Source organism: Ailuropoda melanoleuca, chromosome 9, assembly GCF_002007445.2.
Source record: "Ailuropoda melanoleuca isolate Jingjing chromosome 9, ASM200744v2, whole genome shotgun sequence".
Lineage (NCBI taxonomy): Eukaryota > Metazoa > Chordata > Mammalia > Carnivora > Ursidae > Ailuropoda > Ailuropoda melanoleuca.
In genome coordinates this window covers 84333828-84349942 of record NC_048226.1, presented here as the reverse complement: position 1 = coordinate 84349942, position 16115 = coordinate 84333828, and the positions used below count along the sequence as shown (strand labels likewise).

The 16115-nt window shown below is 40.0% G+C and overlaps 1 protein-coding gene across 5 annotated transcripts in view; it reads left to right on the top strand.

Annotated features, from left to right (window-relative positions):
• ENPP2 (ectonucleotide pyrophosphatase/phosphodiesterase 2) overlaps positions 1 to 16115 on the top strand; it is a 144530-nt gene that overhangs the window by 78068 nt on the left and 50347 nt on the right. For all 5 annotated transcript variants that reach the window (XM_034668560.1, XM_019810218.2, XM_002929526.4 and 2 more), the window contains exons 4-8: positions 3336 to 3461; positions 5464 to 5524; positions 7477 to 7574; positions 7800 to 7879; positions 8889 to 9008. In XM_034668560.1, coding sequence (XP_034524451.1) covers positions 3336 to 3461; positions 5464 to 5524; positions 7477 to 7574; positions 7800 to 7879; positions 8889 to 9008 — 485 coding nt within the window. The remainder of the gene's footprint in view (positions 1 to 3335; positions 3462 to 5463; positions 5525 to 7476; positions 7575 to 7799; positions 7880 to 8888; positions 9009 to 16115) is intronic.

Genomic DNA, 16115 nt, shown 5'->3' with positions numbered 1-16115 from the left:
GTATTTACTGGTTTTGGAAGTAATTATGGCCTGGGTTTTTTTGTTTTTTGGTTTTTTTCATCTTCATCATCTGTCTCTTGCTGTCAATTCCCACGTTCACTGCTAAGGCACATGGGCTAAAACTGTGAACGTTCTTAATTTTAGTTTTCTCTTTCGATTTTAATTCCTTTTTATTTTTGCTTGCCTGCTCAGTGTACAGCATTTGTGTTATTTCATCTTATCATATAATAACTATTGGCCTACTCTGATGTAATTCCCCATTCTCTGTGCGGTAGAAAGTTGTTATGGCATTCTACTTGGGGTCACATGCTCAGGGTAGCTCTAAAATATTCCTATCAGTCATCCTGGCCTTTCTTTCCATGTCTTCTATACTGGAACCATCAATAGAATATACAGACTTCAGAATGAATACACTTGAGTTGAGAAGAAGCACCTTTGTAGACATTTGCCACCCCACCTGCTCTGTTTCCAAAGCCTGATGCTTTAGGCAGGACTCTGGAAATACCTTGTAAGCTATCCAGCATGCTTCTGGGCAATCGTATGCAAACTCTGAGAAAGATGCCCGTCAACCCTGTTATAATCACTAAATGCAGGGATTCGACAACTTCCCTGCCAAGTTATTACTTGCTTTTGGACTTTTATGGTTTAGACAATTCTTTTAAAAATATGACTCTTATTATCATTGATATTAGCCTTATCTTTCTAATGATATCATTAGAAACAGAGACATTATTCTCCTTTACTAAAGAAATGACCCTTGATTCATATGAAAACCAACGCCAGCAACCTTAACTGGTTCTGGTTTGTTTGCTTACCGTCACTCCCCACCCCTGAACAAGAAAAGTTTTATTAGGCTGTTTTCTGTATAATACATTTTCCAAACATGTAGCCATTTTTTTTCTTGTTACTTTCTTTTGGAACTTCTCCCAGGTTCCTTAGTTGTTGGTCTGCAAACTTAAATGCTGAGAACCTTGTAAACTGAACATATGGATGGAACAGATGTTCTAGTACAGTTCTCTGGCTCTAAAGCAGTATTTCAAACCAGCAGCCTGTGACTGCTTGGCACCGGGGACCTAACCGATGCTCGTTTCCTCTGCGCCAAGAGCATCTGGCCTCTGACATGTCATCTCAGCGGGTCCGGATTCCTGATCTTAGAGCTCCTTGCAAAGTTTAGTGGGTGTCTTCACTCCAGCTTAGCTCACTCTGAATGTCGTTCATGCCTCTCTTTCCAGGTGTAATAAATATGGACGATAATAACAGTTTTGAAGTACTTTATTTTCCTGTGTACCAAGCTAACGTATGCCAAATGTGGAAGAATCAAATATCAGATAATAACAAAAGGTTGAAGGAGAAAACAAAAGTCTCTGAGATCCTACTGTGATAGTACAAGCCACTTTCTGGAGATAAACACAATGTTTCAGTGTAGACCCTAACTACTATATGTGTGTGTATGTGTATTTATACGAGTGTGTGTGTGTGTATATATATATATATATGCCTGGGAGGGGATGTATATATATATGTCTTTACACACCATCCTTTTGAACGCCTACATTGTATGCCATTGAACAGGTGAAACCTGCTTCATTGGATAACTGATCATCATATAGATTTTCCCCAATGGTTGCTATTATGAACAATGTATCAATGAATGTGGTTCATGCGTATTCATATTTTTGTCTGTTTTCCTTAAGAAATTCCTAGGAGTGGGATTTTGAATCAAAGTGTACATTTTTAAATTTTAAATATATATTACAAAATTAACACGTCTCAAAGTTTATATTCCTCTCAAAGGGCTCAAGAGCTTTCACCACTCCATTTTCAACACATTCTCACTTTTAAAATATATAGTCTCATTTTAAAAAATCTCTTTATCTGATCCGATAGCTAACTTTCTTATTATTCCATAAAGTTAAATATTGTTTTTTCTTTCTGTTTATTTCTGTGTTTGCTTTCAAAATTATACAGCTGACTGACTCCTACCTTGCTTGTAGTTCACTCTGAACCCTGGCTTTTTAAAATTCCATTCTTACATGAAGCCAGTAGTTCCTCGATAAATTTAGCTTCTTAATAGTGTTGCTTTTTTTGTAAACACTGTCTTCCACTTATGACGTATTTTAAGAAATGAAGACCTCAAGTGTCCTTAGCCCAGAGAGGGCTTTCTTGACCATTCTATATCAAATAGCATCCCTGTTCCACCTGTCACTCTCTATCAGTACCATCGTGTTATTTCCTTCATAGCACTTAGCACGAGCTGAAATTATCTTGTTCTACTGGTCTACTTGCTTGTGGTCTATCTTTCCCAATTGGAATATAAGCTCCATGAAGATGTCCTATCTTGTCTTTCCTGTTCTTCGTGACCTCCCCAGCACCTAGAACATGGAAAACATAATGGAAATATTTATTGGATAATTGAATTAATTATGAAGTTTCTCAGCACATCAATCCTGAATTTTAAGAGTCATATTTTATTTTCATGGTAATTTGCAAGTAGATTGAACGAATGTTCATGCAACACCTAGCATGTGCCAGGCACAGTCTCAGGCACTGAAGACATAATGGTGAAAAGAAAGGTGTGATTTTTTTTTTCCTGCTATGGAGCTTACAGTCTAGTGGATGAAAAGGCAAGCAAAAAAAGATAGCACTCTCTTTTAAATGAAAATATTAATTTTCTAAATATTTCCTGTTGATAGAGTTAAACCATGAGCTCTCATTCAAGTATGTTCAGACAGAAATCTGTAACCCATCTCCTGGCCTCCTGGAGAGGAGGGGCTCTGACCTCTCACTGTAGACAGGGCCACATTTTGGTCAATAATTGGACCTGTGAGTGTTTTTCATATCCCTTTAAACTCTACCTATCTGTGTAGGACTTGACCCTTCAGTTGCAACTTCTGGCAGGTGAGGATTTGGTTGCAGTATCATTTTTATTTAAATCAAGCTAATTAAATTCAGGTAAAGCTACTTTGGGAAATAAAAGAGCCCAGCTGTGGTGACTGTGCCTGTGATGGTAGAAACTCCTATCACAAACCTTACATACCATACATTTTACTGGTTTGTTTTTTTTTTTTTAGTACAGTGTACAAATGGTAAGGGTTCCATTTTTCCAAAGGAGCCCAATTATGTTTGGCTTCGTACTCTGATTTGAAAAATTAGGAATTCAACCTATTTGTAAGTCCTCCAAATATCATCTAGGCCTCAGGCCAACTCTAATTTCACAAGCAGATTAAATGATGTGGGATTTTAGCTCTTTTTGTTGGCAACGCTTGTAAGCAATTGTGGCCTCTTTCATTTGGTCTGTGAGAAGCAGTGAAAGTGTTTTATTGTGCCGATTTCAGCTGGCGGCTGGGAGTGTACTAAGGACAGATGCGGAGAAGTAAGAAATGAAGACAATGCTTGTCACTGCTCGGAGGACTGCTTGGCCAGGGGAGACTGCTGTACCAATTACCAAGTGGTTTGCAAAGGTACCTGTTTCCGCGGGTTGGCTAGAGCTTTAAAAGAATAAAAACTGGAGATGCTCCAAGGAATCTTGGATGTTGTGGCTGTCACACCTTGGATATGGGTTGGGGAGGAGGGAAGGAGTTGTGTTTTTTAATTTCTCATGCTTCTTTCTTAGTTTTGCTTCCCTGCCTTTCACTGATCTGAAATAACAATGAAATCACCCCAAATTCCAGAATGGGTAGAATCATAATAATGAAGAGATTTCTAAAGTTCCTGTCTTGGTCTTAGATCAGGTTTTCTAAAAGCAGAGCCTGAGACAGAATTCCATACATGGAATGTGTTGAGGGAATGCTCTGTAGGAAAACCATGTAAGGGACCAAGGGAGGCTGGGGCAGGGGGGCGGCCAGCAGGGACGTGGTTTTAGGGGAAGTCTCACCTTGGCCTGTTTTACTGGAAGGTAAATTGCAGCATTCTTACCCCTGAGGCAGGGAGGCATGGCTTTTGTAGCCACTGGATGTAAGCTGTAAACTAGGGCACTAGCAGCAGCCTGAAGATGGGTTTACTAGCTGGTAAAGAGGATCTGGGCACCCGTCACTCCTATTATACCCCAAAGCTATACACGCATATCTGTTCACTTTGTGTGGTCGATTGCAGAATATGATGGTTTTATTCTAAGAGTAAATACTCTAAGACTAACGGTGGACTGACGAAAATATAAAAGATGACGTTTCTGTCTTTAAGGAGTTGAAGTTACCATAGCACCCTCTTGTAGAGGTTAATGGAAAGATTCAAGACTTTTTATGTGAACTTTGCAAGTCACTTTATTGTCCAAATTAAGTCCTTCTTCCAAGCTGTGACATGGAATGTTTAAGAAGCATTTCCATTAAAAGATTTCGGGGAATAGGCAAATCCGTTCTGAAACGTGTTTAATGTTCAGTGTGTGGCAGGAAGGTATTCCATTAATCCTGAATTTGGAAAATTTCCCCTGCCCAAACAATTACTGTAACATTTGATAAAGTATACAATGGATTGAGAATTTTGTTCCTTTTCCTCTTTATTTCCCCATGTAGTAAATGTAACAATAAGCCACCAAGGCTATTAGAAGAGAAAATACAGGAAAAGTCCGAGGTGTCCCTTGTCATTGAACCATTCAACACTGGCTTTTCCTGGTGAAAAATTCTAGTTGCAGTACTTCTGTGAGGCCCATGTGTGAGCCCTGGGTTGCTAAATATGTGGTCAAGTTTCCCCCACTTTAAGGAGCATGTTACTAACCTACCCCATTGTCAGCAGTCAGATTCTTGTTGACAAGGGAGATTTCCAATACGGTCAAGACACGTGATGTTGATTTGCCTTAGGACCATGTAAAGCAAATGCTTTTTGATAATTCTCATTTTCTCCTAAGAAGCCTCGTTTTTGTGTTTCTTTGTTTTTAAACCTGAGCTCTTTTCTGTTCTCCATTCTTGTTGGGGTAGCTCAGGGTAGCTTTTGGACCTTGGAGGAAGATAAAAGTGAAAGCATTGGTTTTTATTCCTAAATCCACAGGCTATACACAGATCCACTGGCAAATCATCTCTCTCTTGCAATCTTCCATCTATCACCCCTGAGTATTCTAAGCCTTTCCCCTCCACTAAAGGGAAGTTGTGCCATACTTTCTATGGCTTTGAGATGTTCGGTGGTGGAGAAAAGAATGTTCCATCTAATGACCAAACAGTTTATTTCTGGAGGGAAACAAACATGAAATTTTGTTCACTGACGCCACTGGTGTTTTTATCTACAAACCATTTAGGCTCAGAAGGCTCGCATAAACACCACTTGGGGCTATTAAATATTAGCTTTCCCATTATGTATGGGTGTACTTTCGTAAGCCAAACCAACACTAGACTTTATTTCAGAGTTTCTGTTTAGATGGTGTCCCATAAGCAACAAGTATCCAACAAGACACGGGGCCTGGGGTTGCCATCTTTGGGGCTCTGGCTGCCATTGACGATTAGATTCACAAGTGAATTTACCCACTTTCCCTCCTAGGAGAGACACACTGGGTAGATGACAACTGTGAGGAAATAAAGACCCCAGAGTGCCCTGCAGGGTAAGTGCATTTTATAAATATGATGAAGTTTACATAGTAGTCAATAAAGTATCCCAGGATCTGGATGGGTAAATGGTGACAAGCAGTGTAAAGCTGAGACCCTTTTATACAGGCAAACTTATACTCGACTACTCGTAAGTGATTAATCCGTCAAAAGCTAGAATGCATATCTTGAAGTAGTGAGTTTTTATTTGTTTATTTTTTTTAAGATTTCATTTATTTATTTGAGAGAGGGGGGAGGGGCGGAGGAAGAGGGAGAAGCAGACTCCTTGCTGAGCAAGGAGCCTGACGAGGGACTCGATCCCAGGACCCCGGGATCGTGACCTGAGCTGAAGCCCGACACTTAACGACCGAGCCACCCAGGCGCCCGGAAGTAGTGAGTTTTTAAAACCTTTTCTCTTATTGTCTCTGCACATATTGAAGACTGAATATCCTCTATACCTCACCGTAGCTGAAGATTTTACAAAGTGTATCTAAATATCGCCGGAGAAGGAAAGAAACATTTCTGGCATTGATTTTTTTTTTCCGCCTTTTTTCCTGAAAGGCTGCTTTTGCCTCTTTTGGGGGTGGGGGGAGGAGGACTATAGAACTTCTCAAAAAACACCATCCAAGCTGGTAACTCCTACCAGATGCTGCAGGAACTTGACAAACTACTGAACGCTGCTTTGCTGGGGTGCAGCCAGACCTGGGTGACACCCCGCAGCTCAAGTGTAACCAGCATAAGGCACTCATTACGCCTTCCAGGAAACTGTTGAAAATTCATGGACCCTTAAAATGCCTGGCAGAAAATAAATTTTCAACAAGTGTGTTTTCATTCATGTATTCGTTCAAGTGGACTTTTGTTTTTAGGCAGCACGGCCCGTGACACAAAATCCAAGTATTTCGATATTGTCTTTATTTTCATATCCTTTTTTGGCTTTAATGAACCACTTGAACTTCTTTGGACTTTCTGAATGAAATGGCCATAGTTTCTGACTGTTTTAAATGTGTTCGGTTATTTTTGTGGAAAAAGCAGTCTAGCAGTCGAAGCCCTGATACGTGATAATGGTCATGACAATGAAGAACTCTTCGACAGTATTATTCTAAGTGCTTTATCTGTGACTCATCTGAAATATGCCTTATTTATTATGTGGCTTCAAATAAACTCAAGCCTGTGCTTGCTGCATTATCAGAAAAAAGTTTTTGCACACAGTTTAGTATTCTTGAGTCTGACCAGCCAATTCTATCCTTAGACTATAACAAAGGACCTATTTCATCAGATCCTGTCCTAGTTAAATGGATCTTCATCAATTTTAATTATTTTTAAAGTTATTTTATGATTTAAACTTAAAAGAATTCTTTTATAAGTTTTAGGGACAGGAGCGCCTCTGCTATAAATTTCATACTCATTTACTTCATTCACCCATTCATTCATGTATTTGCTAAGCATTTATTGAAGCCCTACTATAGGTCCACAAAATAGAAAGATGAATAAGTTGTAAACTGTGCATCAAAATGATGTAATATGTATATGAATGACAAAAAAGGTATGATTAACATCTTAAAGGAATTCAGAAGTGTGAGCAGCTAACATTACACAAGAGGAAACCCTGAGGTGGGTTTTTAGGAATGAATAGGAGTTTTCCAGGTAGCAAATCGGAGAGAACCTATTCCAGGCAAATATAACAACTTTATACTCTGGGAAGAACCTTGTTTACAATGTGAGAGGTGGCAGTGGATAAAGTACATTAGGGGAAAACTGGAGTCCAGTCCCTTCCCTGGCCATTTTATGACCTTGGTCATTTAACTCTGGACTTCGGTCGTCACAAATGCTACGTGGCTGGCAGCTTGTACCGATATCCTCACTTGAAGTTTCATCTTGGAAATTCCTGGTTCCAGTTGTGAGAATGACTAGGCACAATGGAAACTTTGTAGCAGTACGTTTTCTAAAGCTTACTATGTTACTGTTTAAGGTTTGTTCGCCCTCCATTAATCATCTTTTCTGTGGATGGTTTCCGTGCATCATACATGAAGAAAGGCAGCAAGGTCATGCCTAACATTGAAAAGCTAAGTAAGTCCTTTTCATACTGTATTCTCATCCGTATCCATGATCTGCACAGTACACGCTTAGTTATGGGCTTTGAGAGCTATGGACATGTGGCTTTAAATGTATTCTGTTACTTGAAATACGGAAGTGTCAGTAACACAAGTCTGTGATAGTTTCTAAAGTGGATTCCTATACGTGAAGGGACTCCTGTTGGTTCTCTTGCTCTAATGTCTGCAATTCTGTTCCTAGGGTCGTGCGGCACACACTCTCCCTACATGAGGCCCGTGTACCCAACAAAAACTTTCCCTAACTTATACACTTTGGCCACTGTAAGTATTTTTCTTTTTTTTTTAAGATTTTATTTATTCATTTGAGAGAGAGAGAGGGAGCATGAGTGGGGCGGGGAGGGGCAGAGCAAGAGGGAGAAGCAGGTTCCCCACTGAGCATGGAACCCGACATGGGACTTGATCCCAGGATGCTGAGATAATGACATGAGCCAAGGCAGATGCTTAACTGACTGAGCCACCCAGGAGCCCCTGGAAGTATTTTTTCAAATGATGTAGATTCAAAGGGTGTGGATGTAGATTTCATCCTGAAATGACTTAAAGGGAGATTTTAAGAAGCATGTTTTTCAGTGTTCAAAGAAAATCTGTCTGTTTTCTATCTTGTCTGCATGAGCTGTTCGCAGTAAGTGTCTTTTACGACTCTGGGGGGGACTGAACTTCACTGTAACTTTGAAGTTTTTTCAGGTGAAGTTCTGTTTGAACACATATATTAAACTTTTAAACTCCTCTCAGATACCACAGGGTCTGTTGTTTATTTTCTGAATTTTCAAATAAAAATATTGACTTCAGGGCTGCTTTGTTTTAGTTTTTAGATACTCCCAATTCCACCTTGCTTTCTTCTTTAAAAACGTAATTTGTTTGTTTATTTTATTATTATTATGAATTTGAGGGGTCCTGGGGTAGAAGTAGAACTTAGGGAAAAGGAAAGGTGTATTTGTAAACGGAAGCTTCTTTGGAGGCACATAAGTAAATTTCAATCTCCAGATTAATTTATCGTAATAAAAATTATTGTCATCTTATTAAATTGCAAAAGTTAAAAAGACCCAAATATTAAATTTCTTATCATCATGTTAAGTCTCTCGGATAGCTTATGATGAATCCATAGATAATATTCATGTTTGCTCAGACACACATAACGTCTATATATATCTTATATAAATTTGGAAATTAAATATTGCTATAAAACCTCCTATGATAAGAGAATTTATGATAGAACTAATATGTACAGATCATCATATTTGTATTTTAACAGTAAATTTGCTTTTCCACAAAGGGGCTGTATCCAGAATCACATGGAATTATTGGCAATTCAATGTATGATCCTGTGTTTGATGCCACTTTCCATCTTCGAGGGCGAGAGAAATTTAATCATAGGTGGTGGGGAGGTCAACCGGTAAGTTTTGCATTTTTTGTGTATGTGTGTCTGCGCACTGCAACATTTCATCCCCAATTTTTACCTGCAAAATAGATGCATGTAATTTCCTCATACTTGGCAATGTTTCTGTCCTTTAGTGTTGTGTGTGTGTATATATATTGTGTGTATATATATATATATATATATACACACATCTGTACACATAATATCTATGTATATATGTAAATAATATGTATATGTTTGCATGTTCATTTGTTTGTATGTGTATATATATGTGTGTGTATGTGTAGGTGAGATTATGATTATAAATGTGTGAGATGATGAATGTGTTCATTAGACAGTGGTGACAGAGGGTGAATGCCAGAAACATTTTGAGGAAAGAATATACAGTCAGATCATACTGGTTTAGTAGACTTAGGGGTACAATGAAAAAGAGAAGTGAATGACTAGGACTACCCCCAAGTTTTAGCCCCAGTACCATATGAACAGAGACAGGGAAACTTGCTGATAAAAGGGGCTCAACGAAACCCACGGGAAATCCATGAATTCCTTTGTTTAATCCACTTTTTGAAATTTCTGGAAGTTACATGTAAGAGGAACCCTACCTTCATTTCAGACCAGCAAATTAATACTTTGAAAGAACTCATCCTGTTTACTTCAGATCTAATGGATGGGCAGAAAGTAAAAAAGGATGTAGGTGGCTTTCTACATCATATTTTTCCTATGACTGTGTGCAAGGTTAAGCAACTTGATTTGGTCATTCATGAGCAAAACGGCAACGTGAAACCATGGTTGTCAAATGTGCAGATTGAACCAAGGGCACACCCCCCTGGGTAGAAGGGCCGGGATCCCTGCAGGAGCACAGCCCAGTATACACAGCTGATGAGAAACACGTAGAGGACAGACGGCAAATGGTCCCACCTGACGTCAGCTCTGACCGGGGGCCGTGGCTCCCTGGAGTACTGGTTAGGATGGACGGCTGAGACCTCTATGTAGCTGCCGTGACAGTGTCTGCACCCATCCACGAATCTGCCATCCCTGAACCATCCCATACCTGGAAAGATTTGCTCCAATCTGTGGGCAAGCTAGAGAATATCAAGTCAGAAAAAAATACTATTGCTCTTCGATAAAGAGTCATTTGTGATTACAAAAATATATTCATGCCTAACAAATCAGTATGCAAAGTTAAACATGGGCTTCTCATTTTTTAAAAAAATAAATAGTGGAAGACGCCTTGTATGTCTGTAGAGTGTTTCTTTATAGTGGAGGTTCTGATTCTGCCGTCTTTATTCAGGCTGGACTCCCAGAAGTCTGTGATGACCTAAGTTGTGAGCATAGTGAAATTTGTTTACAGGGTGGATTTCACAAAGTTTATGATAGAGGGACATTTTATGTGTAAATAAAATGACTGAAATGAGGGTCCTGTCAAGCCGTTGCTAGTTGGTTCTTTGTATTAATTTTGTCATGGACGCAAACCCGCCTGAGGAACCACAAAGGAGATAGAGATAAATAGCAATTTTATCAAACTGGATCACCTTACCCCAAGTGTTGACACTAGTCTCGCTCTGGGTTGGCATGACTCAGAAGATGAGTCCCACAGTCATTAACTTCTACAGAAACAGAGCAGAGGGAATGCTGCCCAGTGCAGGGCAGTCTTTCTCAATTCTGTTTGCTTATTTCCTGACTAACTCGCAACGTTGACAGATTTGACCAAGTTTAGTATTTTCCTAGTGTTGATGAAGATTTACAGTGTAACTGATTGGTACTTTTATCTTCTTGAATAAGGGGACACCATAAAAATTTCAAGGGCCATAGTAGCTATAATTTTAAAACATACTTATTATTGAAATTCGGTGTATCAAAAGAACACGGACAGAAACTGTAAGGATTTAAGAATAAGAATATAAGCAACTATCAATATTATGAGAAAAGATGAGCCTTAATAAATATTTCTCAAGCATTTATCCCATCCTCTGATAGGCTTATACATTTTACAAAATCACCAGTGAAAAAAATAATTGGGATAGAGAAAATATTTATAAAAATCTTAGGTAATGAAATTAAACTCACCTTATTTTTACTGACTGATGAAACCATGCAAGACATTTGGCTAAATAATAAAGGAGTCAGAGTAAATGGTAAATAAGAACCACTCGAATCCTCCTTTAAAATTTAATACATGGGATGGGGCATTTGTATATCATCCATCTGAAAATTTGAATCTCACTGTTAGGCTTCCAAAAATAATTTCTATTATTTTTTTTCTCCCTTTGGTAACATGGATATAGCCATCTTAGCAAACTCGGGGCTGCTTTTAATTTGTTAATCTTACAATGTGCTGTTAAAAGTTGTCATTCACTTTATGATGCTGCATTTCTCATGCCTATTTTAATGGGATTCCTTTTGTTGTTGTTGTTGTTGCTTTGAAATTATACTTAATTTGTTCTCATTACAACAGTATGTTCCGTACTTTTACTGAAGTTTCTTAAGCATGTTTGTTTCTTTGAAAAATCTCTCTGCTATAATCCTGCAATTTCTGATAGTAAGATATCTCAGGGGGAAATTCCCAGTTCGGTTTAAATCTGGACTCAGTGAAGTGGAGAGTGAATGTAACTCCAAAGGGCCCACGAAACACAGAGATTGGAGAAGGAAGTCCATCACCCACCACGATGCAAGTCCTCTAAAGCCAGTTTCCAAAGCAAGGCGTTAATTGGAGGAGCAAGTATGTTCTTATTACTCAAGAGGCTTGGTCCGTAGCTGTTTCTGCCAGTAGTGGGGACACAGTGAGTTGGTCCTGAGACCATCCTCGTGAATTACCATAGTGTGAAAATGCAGGAACGATGGCATGTTCGAGAAAGAGGCTGCAAAGAGAAGAAGGATGATGTTAGAACAGGCGTGAAATCCCTGGCCAAAAGGACTGGCTTGATGGAAAGTGCAAGTCACTGCTTACCTCTCTTCCTGCCTATGTTATTATCCTGCCGGTGGGAGGTTTTGCTTTCTTCTCAGGAAAATTTTACTTTTTATTTATTCTGTTGTTTCTTTTCCATAGATCGCTATAAATCTGGGGTTTTTCCTCCCTCGTTTTACTGCATCTTAATGTCCTTCGGAAGGACTCTGCCCTGCACTTAGGGTGCTGTACCTGCTCACCTGGCCGCTTTGCTGCTAGACTCTTATTCATCTTTCAAATTTCAGTTGAAGAATCTGTCACCAGGTTGTCACTAAGCTCCACCAGCCCTGGCTAAGCTCAGGGACCCTCCTTTGGGTTTTGCTATTTTTTCTGTCATAAATTTGACCATATATTTTTGAAATTATTCACATACCCGCTTCAGACTGTGGGCCTGATGGGGGTAGAATCTCTTTATTCTCAGGCTGTAATCCACAGCCTGACGCCTCGAGCTGTCCCACTCCTGTGTCTTGGATTGAACTGTTCTGCACCATATCTGAGATGTGTTCGCCTGTACATTTTTCCTGTACTTTATCAGTTCCCTTCTTCAGGCGCTAACCACCTGCAAAGAGCCACACCCGTCCACAGTCTATTCTGCAGCAACCCCAATCCTCATTTCTTAGCTTGAATCTCAGTAAGTGATTTCCTGCCGCTAATGCGACAGCCCCACCCCTCCCTCTGGTCTCCCAGAATTCTATTTATCCTGGCTCTGTGCTTTTGAATGCAAAGGAATCATTTCCCTGCAAAGAACTGCTAGAAAGACTACAATAGTAGCTCATGTTTTTGAAAAATGTTTTCTGGCTTATTTTCTTTTTCAAAACCTCTCCCCTTCTCCCTCAGCAGCATACTTTATTTAATGTGAGAAAGGGTTGGATTTCGCATTTAAATCCTTCTGATTCCAGTGAGAAAGCTTTTTTTTTTTAAATTCCTGATAACATGTCAAATAGGTACAATAATTTCCCCCTTTTCCCCTCTTCCCAATGTAGTATCTAAGACATAAATGTTGAAGTCAGCCTCTAGATAAAGCAGAGTAATGGAGAAATACTGGCATTAAAGGTGGGGAAACCAAATCTAGTGTCTTGTCAGGTTATTTTTGTTGTCCTGTTTCACCAATCTTTGAGGAAATTTATATTACATTCAAATTCAGAGAAATACAGATTCCCATTTCTCTGAATTAACAAGGAACTAGAAACTTCTCTCTCTCTTTCTAATAGCCCCAGAAGCTTGTTTTCACTTTTCTTTTCTTTTTTTTTTGTTTTTTTTGGTTTTTTTTGTTTTTGTTTTTGGACCAATGTTTTCGTGACTTTTTTCTCTGTAATTACTAGATTTAACTTCTGAGTTCAGAAATATAATATATACATACGACCTGCAAGGAACGTTTAGGGCTACTTATGATCTGATTTAACTTAAGAACGTCATGCTTCAACCTCCTACCATTTGCTAAACCTTGACAGAATGGCTCCTTACTGCTAGGGTTCTTTTGTTTGAGATTTTTAAATGTTTTTAATTTTTTTTTAAGATTTTATTTATTTATTTGACAGAGAGAGAGACAGCCAGCGAGAGAGGGAACACAAGCAGGGGGAGTGGGAGAGGAAGAAGCAGGCTCCCAGCGGAGGAGCCTGATGTGGGGCTCGATCCCACAACGCCGGGATCACGCCCTGGGCCGAAAGCAGACGCTTAATGACTGAGCCACCCAGGCGCCCCTAAATGTTTTTAATTTTAAAGATTCTGTCATTTGTTCACTTTTTGCACTTTTCTGACCATGCCCCCACTTTTCTTTTAGAAAATATGGTCAATATGACTTGTACCAAAAAGCAGGAAGAATGTTTTTGCTTCTTTTTTTTTTTGAGAAGTAGATTTTTTAAAAAGATTCATTTATTTATTTGAGAGAGAGAGAGAGGGTTGGAGGGGTGAGGAAAGGAGCAGAGGGAGAGGGAGAAAGAATCCTCAAGCAGACTCCCTGCTGATCGCAGAGCCTGACATGGGGCTGGATCCCAGGACCCTGAGATCATGACCTGAGCCAAAATCAAGGGTCAGATGCTCAACCGACTGAGCCACCAAGGTGCTCCAGAAAGAACTTTTTTTTTTTTTTAACCACCTCTTAATTGTCCTCATGGTTCGGTTGCGTTTTACAGTTGGCTAATTTTTTTCTGATTACAAAGATGTTTATTGTCACTGTAAAAATCTGGGGAAGTACAGCAAAGTATAAAGAGCACATGACCCTGACTTTGCCATTGGCTCCCCTTTCTCCCCATGCCCTTTCCTTATACCATTTCAAAGACCCCTTCTGGTGATCTTTTCCTGTAAACATTACTGAGCTAAAAGTTACCCATGGGGCTTCCTTGTTGCCCAGATCTTGCCAACATCAGCATAATTCCACAACATAACTTTTGAAAGTGCAGGCTCATCATTTGACAAATTGCATTAAAAAATTTCCATTAGAAAAACCCCAGATTAATCTTACATTTCATAACTCCAAATATTGCCTAGTACAACTTCTTTGTAAACATCAAGGCACTAGATTTGGTATGACGTTGTTTGGCTACAAATACACTAAGTTTGAGTCTCTGAAATTAAAATAAGTATGGAAATAGATCACTTAATATAAGAAACGGTTGGGGCGCCTGGGTGACTCAGTCCATTAAGCATCCGACTTGTGATTTAGCTCAGGTCATGATCTCGGGGTTGCGGGATCCAGCAGGCAGGTGTGGTCTCCAAGCTCAGGGGGAAGTCTGCTTGAGATTCTCTCTGTCCCTCTGCTCCCGTCTTCTCTCTCTCTATAATAAATAAATCAATCTTAAATACGTATACATGTATAGAAGAAACTGGTCCCTCAGGGATCCGATGTGGTTTTGAGTCAGCTGTGGGATGCCCAGCGCTTAGTTTTGGGTGCATCTTCTTGACAGTGGAGGTGTTGCAACAAGAAAGGGCACCCCCAGGCCTGGACACGCCCTTGCCTGATAGGCCCAGCCTACCCCTCCCCCTGAAGATCTGCCCCAGTTTCAAATGACCAATGCAAACTCTGCAATGAGATTTCTTTCTGCTTCCCTGGCATTGCATTTTCACGTTTCCAGGGGCAGTTGGGGTGGGTGGAGGGTGGGCTCGCGTTCTCTCTGGAGAAGTGGGATAGGGTGCAGGGTTTGAGACTTGGCAGACCACGTGGACCAGCAACAAACTACCAACGCTCTAGAAGAGTCCCTGGATCTCATCAGGCTCAGCCTGGATGAGCCAATTGATTTGAAAATGAGAAATGATAAGAGCTTCGAGGCAGATTACATGCTTATGATCAGCATTTAAATATGATACTGGGAGATGTGGAACCAGCTGTGACTACTATAGAAATCGATGAGGAAACATAAGAAGAGATATATAAATCAATGAAACAGAATATTCCCAATGCTCTTTGTCTGGGGAGATGGTGGTGTACTAGTTGCCCTCCATTAAGAGTTGGCTGAAACAACGCATATATCGTATATGCAATATAGGAGACTTTGCATGATTGCATCTTCAAATGTAGACCTTCAAAAGAGAAACCTGCATAAATTTTGATATTAAGAAATGGCCAAGGATTCTTCCACTCCCAAATGAATTGATTTACAGATCAACAATTCATAAACTAAAGGGCGTTTTTTTCTAACTCTTTCAAACATGTGATCACCAAGGAAAAGAAAAATGAATGAATGGACATATTTTGAATCCTGGTTGGCCTGGGGACTCCCAGCATGCCAGAGTTTGTCCGTAAAACAGAAGGATGCTCTGAACCAAACACTGGAAGGGCCCTCAGAGCAATCTGAGATCCTTATCTCTACGACCCATCCCTATGGGACAAGGGCACCACCTCCCCCATGCTGACAGTCACTAGACAGCTCATACCTCCTCCAATCTCAGAGGGCTCTCCATGCTTTCCGGCCCATCCCTTACTTGCCAGCTGCAACAGCTATGATTTTGAGAGGCTGGAGATCTTCAGTCCCTCCGCAGGGGTTTGGGACTCCGCAGAATTCTCCCAGGCCGGATGTCCCAGGCCCTTCTGAAAACATGGCCAACCTCATGGAGGGCCCACACCTCCCAATTTCCCCTTTCCTCAAAAACCAGAGGTTTTCACTGGAGTCTGTAAGATACTCTGAAAGTCTGGATACAATGAAACCAGAAAAGGGGCTGGCTGCAATTCCTAGACCACTTTT